Source organism: Chaetura pelagica, unplaced genomic scaffold (assembly GCF_000747805.2).
Source record: "Chaetura pelagica isolate M959 unplaced genomic scaffold, ChaPel_1.0 scaffold70, whole genome shotgun sequence".
In the NCBI taxonomy this organism is placed as follows: Eukaryota; Metazoa; Chordata; class Aves; order Apodiformes; family Apodidae; genus Chaetura; species Chaetura pelagica.
Window position 1 is genome coordinate 5,197,861 of NW_009952265.1, and position 6,000 is coordinate 5,203,860.

Sequence of the window (6,000 nt, forward strand, 5' to 3'; positions counted from 1 at the left end):
CTGTGATGCAATGCTTTGCATTACAGGGGAGAATGAGTATCCTTCCTATTCAGGGTTGTAGCATAAGCAAACAGTCTTTTGGTAACACATACCAAATCAAACCAGTTCTTTAAGGCCTGTTCAATAGTATTTACAGTGAAAAGAGAAAACCTGTACCACCTCTGGTTTAGCCTATCAAAACTGTAATATCTTACAGCAAATATCCCACCAAGGGTTCAAACAGCAAGAACATCTTTCCAAAAGGAACACTATCAGTTCAGAGCTCACATAATTACATTAGATAGTAAGATTATTTTGAATATGCTACATTTTATTATAGGTCATTTCTGAAAACTTTTATGTTGTTAGTTTTCTTTTCAAATAATGGTCCAAGGCCTCTTTCTCATCTCTTATTATCAATCCATTTATCTGTGAGGTCAAATTCAGCTTCAAGTATGTAACAAATTTTAAACTATATTAGGCTTTTGCTACATGCAAAAACAAACAGTAGTGTAAAAATTTTGTTTACTCTGAAGCCTAACAAAAAAGAAAAAAAAAAATACAAACCTTAAAATAGCCCACTGTTTTGATAGTTTCACAGCTGCTCTAGCTATATGCTCCAGATCATTTAACATGGTATACTAGTGCAAAGTATTTGCCACTTAGATATAGACAGGATAGAAATACAGCAATGGCCATTTAGCTTCTCCCTCCAATTCTCTGCATCTCCTACTAACATCAGCTTTCTTTTCTCTCATGAAATGGTCTACTGAAATTGATGAAGTGATTTATGTAGGCAGAGCATGAATTTATTTCATTGTTAAGTAGTGAGAATACAGAAAAGCAGAGGGAATTTAAAATGTTCCTTTATACTTTTTTTTTTTTTGGTAGAAGAAAGAAGTTTGTGGCACTTATAGGTACAAAGACAAATTTCTAAATATTATTTTCTAGTTTAATATTTCCAGAATTAAGAAAAACAGCCTAGTTCCTCTGTTTTCCAAAATAATTAACCAACTATTCAGAAGGGCAGAAGAAGCTACAAGAATTTTGAGTTTTGCTGTAATAAGCCTTTCCAGGCAGAAGAGAGTGTAGCTGAAGTGTTACACAACAGTAGGTTGCCTGCTCATAAAAAAGATTTCCCCATCTAATATACCTGTGCTTGAGTCCTGAGCCTATAGCTCTGAAATCCACATAGACAGCTAGCTGCCCTCTCTGCTCTTCAGCTTCACTGTTCCTCCTTCCCGGGTAACAGCAACTCCAAGAAGCACTGGAGTGGAGGACAGAGAATTCTCCTTCCACCCTGACTAGTTTCCAGGCTCCATTAGCAGCAGGTACCAAAACACAGAAATGGAAATAGATGCAAGGAAGAAAAGTGAAGACCAGCACAGAGCAACTGCTATAAATTCTAATACTCTGAAATTCTCTATAAACACAGTTTGCGCTCAGATGCTTCTTTTATAGGAACGAAAGTGAAGGTACTGAAAGGAAAGTTGAGCTAGACGTAGGTACTAAGTAAGGAAGAGAAACAATACAGACTGTACTAATTGTGCTGTGGAAGAATATAGCACTCCTAGATGGAATGAAATATGTTTCACAACAGTTCAATGTAAGCACTTTAAAAGCATGGGTTTTGGAATGTTTAAAAGATCTAAGGCTACTGAGCCAACTTGCAAGCCAAGTTTCTGGAATCCCAATGTAACATAAGACACTCAAGGACTCTGAACAGAAACAAACCAGGGAAAACTTTGCAGAATAAAAACCAAGACACTACCATAACGAACTGGGTCATCAGTCCTTCCACACTTAGAAAGCTTGGTATAGACCAGAGGAAGACTCAATCAAGGAAACTGTAATATTCAAGCAAAATTGGACATAAAGAGTAACAACAAAATATCTACAAGGTATAGATGTGAGAAGAGTCCAGACGTTGGTCAATTACATTCTAGGGGTAGGAAGCTTCAGGAAAAATGTCTGAAAAGAAACTATGTATTCTGCCATATACAGAAGAACTGAGGTTTTTGTTTCATCTTTTGTTTTCCTGGAAACAACTAAACTGAAGTACTAAAATATCAACTTGGGTATGAATCAAACTCTTAGAAGCTGGACCTTTCTGGACAAGTTGAAATAGTCTTTGAGTACAGTTAAAAGTTTAAAGGTCTAATCTACATCTTTGCGCCATAAACCGGTAACCCCAAGGTGATTCTTATTGAGAAGATTCTACTTCTAGGTAGCTCTACCTATTATTTAAGAAACAAGCACTGAAAGTAAAGAGATTTTAACTTTCTCAGAGCATTTCCTGCAAAGCCCTACATTTCCTATAACTAGCCCTACAATGGGTAATATAATTTAGACATTAGGTGCCATTGAAAAGAAGAATATCACAGAAGAGCAGGAGCCCATCAAATACAGAAGTTACAAACAAAAGTACAAATTATTAGCGAGTAGATAAATTCAGGTGGGAAACAAAGCAAAACACAAAGTAGAACACATTAGATGAACACAACCCAGAAATCAGTCGACTGGTATATATTTTAAGAAGCTCAAAGGAGATAAGTATCAGTGATCCAATTCTGACAGAGATTTATCATGCTTAGTGCTCAAAATTACATTTTTATAATCCTCAGGTCATCCAAAAATCCTGCTGTTGAACATGAACACATTAGAAGAACAAAACAGAATGAATGAATAAAAAACCCAAATAAATAATTGGTAAATGCCAGGCATGGATTACAAAGTGCAGCACTAACAGAAAAAGAACAGCAATTTGATTCCCAAGTTTCTGATTTTGCAAAATGACTGGATTTTAAGCAAAGCAGACAAAATCTTTGTTGTCTGTAATGCTGCAGGACTGTAAACAAATTATACAAAGTCTCAATGCTTACAAACAGTCTCTTACTTACAAACAGTATTAGAAGCAGTCAAATTTTGACTATTTCACAATAATTAATGACATGGAAATACCCTTTGAATCAGTTATCACTCCTGCTTAAGTAGTTCAATAATGGTAAAGAACAAACTACTCAGTTATCACAGGTGATGTTAGCATACCTACACACACTAAACTGTGGCAAAAGTTTTATGGAAATTCCTCTTAGGGAGAAATTGCAGAACAATAGCAGGCCAGTAACACAGTGTGAAAGATACTTTATACAAATAAGGAGCAAAACCTGTGAATCTGCAAGAAACACAAAAGATAAGGGAGAAACCAATAGATAAGACTGTATTAGAAAAAAACCCGAGCGGATTAATGCAGAAATCCAAAGACTTGCAAGATCTATGAGACAACAGGAACCAGAAATACTTTACAATGGTCAATTTATGTATTTCTTTACCAGTGGAATACTGTTACTTTCCAGTGAAAGCCTGAATGTGCAAGGGGAATGGCAGCTCTTGGATATTAGTACTTTCTACTTTGAATCAGCAACCGCTACCATAAAATGACTAATCAGTTATGGACCCTTTCATCCCATTGCAAGTCCCATGACAGATTCTGGAATATTTTCTTAAAAAGATTGATTTAGAAAGTTGGGGTGGGTGGAGCGTTTGTTTGTTTAGTTTTGGTTTTCATAATGAAAAAAATCAGCCAAGAAGTCAAATCAGATCCTTCTCATCGTAGAAGAGAATGACACAGGTTCTAGACTATAAGAAACTTACTCCACACTTATAAAACACATCACTGAACAAGCCTCCCCTTTAGCACCTAACTTGGCACTCAAGCTTACCAATGTTTGCAGCTGACCTTTTTTACAAGACAAAAGTTAGACTGCTTGGTTTCCATGTTGTAACATGTATCTATTTTAAAACATAACTCTTCCTGCTATGGTACGCAGGGGCTTTGGAATACATTTTTAAAAACTGCATCTCAAAATAATTAGCCATACTATGATACTTCAAATTTTTTCTCTAAGCGTCTTCTGCATCTGCCCTGCTACGAGAAATAAACAAAAAGACAACACAGAAAAATCACCTGTTGAGCCACTCACAGAAAGAAGAAACACAGAACTCCTCAAAATATACTTAAGACAGACATTTTTGAAAAAAGGTATCAATTTATTCATCATTCAAATACAAGATTTTAGTCTTCTCCCAGGATGGACAAACAAAATTCAGGAGAGGCCTAAAGAAGAATCAAAAGAGGCCACTCTCATATCATAATACAGAGATCAACGTAACAGCACGTTCAGGCAACAAATAATAAGAAGTAACTCCTAGGGCTACACCCTGCTTTTCAGCATTTGCCACACCCGAGCAGTGTCTTTAGAAAAAACGCCATTTTTTCCTGATATAACTCTACATTGTTGTTAGCGTATAGTTTTTCAGGAGTCATCAAGTTCTGAAACTGAGGAGTCAATGGATCTTTTCCACCATCAAGGGAAGCAAAGTGTACCAGCAGGAAGGCCTGGTAGCTTTCTGACAAACTTATCTTTACTATTACAGACACTCACATGTCTGTGGATCTGTCTTGGAAGTTCCTACGCACAGTGACTGACCTGGCAAAACAACCCAAATTCTAACCTTTTCTCAAGACAGCTTTATAAGGAGACTAAAAAAGAACAGAAGTGCATGTGTATGCACACATACACACATGCAAACACTCCGATTTCATTGGCACTGACATGATGAATAAAGTCAAGTCTAACCTCCTTTGACTTAGGCTGTCACAGCAAGTGGTTTCCCAAGTTGCAGAAGTGCAAGGTGAGCTGGGTTCCTAACAATGCAACTCAATGCACTAACTGAAAAAACTACATTGCATTATCATCACTACTTCTTTACAACTGGGGTATTCCCTCAGCTTGATTTTAACTACATTACACGCATTCCTGAAAAGGAAAAGATTTTACAGGGCGATTTAAAAGACTAAGTGAATGTTGGCTCTTCATCCACTTACTGTAAGTTTATATACAGCTTCAGTTTCCTCAGCCACGCTTGTGGTAAGACCAGCAAGGCTCACTCAGGAAGCATGGGAATGATTATGTGTTACCTATTTCTCTCTCTCAAAGTAAGCACAGAACTTAAAACACTGCAGTTTTCTGCTGCATTTTAGACACAGTACCACTCCTTTCCCCACAGAATGTGATCTGAAAAATGATAAAAAGCTTTCAACATGTCCTTTACAACTCTGTTGTGGTTGACAATAAGCAACTTTTGGCAATGAAGAGCAGTGGATGGAAGCATGCTGTCATGTGCACCTTTCAATGCCAGCCTATGGTCATTTGCAAATGTCTTTGGCAACTCTGGAAATGCAACTCAGGTGAGGAAGCAGATGAATGCTCACATATAAATAGATGGTCCTTTTTCCAGTCTTCAACTGGAGAGCAACACTAGGAGTTAAGAAAGCCCCTCTTCCTTAAGCCAGAGGGGCAGTGGTATAGGCTGGATTCCACCCTTGTTCACAGCTATAGAATGCTGGTCTGAGCCTTAAGGCATCATTCATTTAAGATGTACTTGGCGTTAAAAAGCCTCGTAAGTGATGCAAGGGCATTTATTTGTACGTGTGGCAGCCGAAGGGGGAAAGGGGAGGAAGCGCTCTTTATTTTGTGCCAACTTCTTAGGTCACAGAGAGCGAGAGGTACCCTGCTCCTAGCAGTACCTGCAGCGGCCTGTTGCCTGTCGTCGATGGCCATGCGTGTGTGCAAGTGACTTTGTACCGTGTGGGACGTGGAACTGGGGGGGTCCCAGCAGGAGCTGGCGAACCGGCCCCTCTGCAGCCCCTCGCCCGCCCGCAGCGAGGTCGCAGGCCGCTGTCCGGCTCCCGAGCCACCGGCCCCGCGCCGGGCAGCGGCCCCGGAGGGCAGGAAGCACTTACCTGGGGAACTTCTCCTTCAGCTTCCTCAGGCTCTGCCGGGTGGGCTGCACGTGCCCCAGGAACTGGGCTATTTCATCGTACTGGGCTTTGGTCAGCTTCATGCTCCGCACCGTCAGGCCTGCGCGGCGGCCGGAGGGGCGAAGAGAGCGGGTTGCGCAGCTCTGGCTTCCAGCCCCGTGGCCGTGCAGGGCCGCGAGAGGCAGGAGGCCAGCGAC

The 6,000-nt window shown here is 39.9% G+C and overlaps 1 protein-coding gene across 1 annotated transcript in view; it reads right to left on the bottom strand.

Annotated features, from left to right (window-relative positions):
* Positions 1–5,886, bottom strand: part of LOC104397696 (chromosome unknown open reading frame, human C15orf41) — a 123,481-nt gene extending 117,595 nt beyond the window's left edge. Inside the window, exon 1 of the mRNA XM_010007703.1 lies at positions 5,786–5,886. Coding sequence (XP_010006005.1) covers positions 5,786–5,886 — 101 coding nt within the window. The remainder of the gene's footprint in view (positions 1–5,785) is intronic.
* Positions 5,887–6,000: the final 114 nt, after the last annotated feature.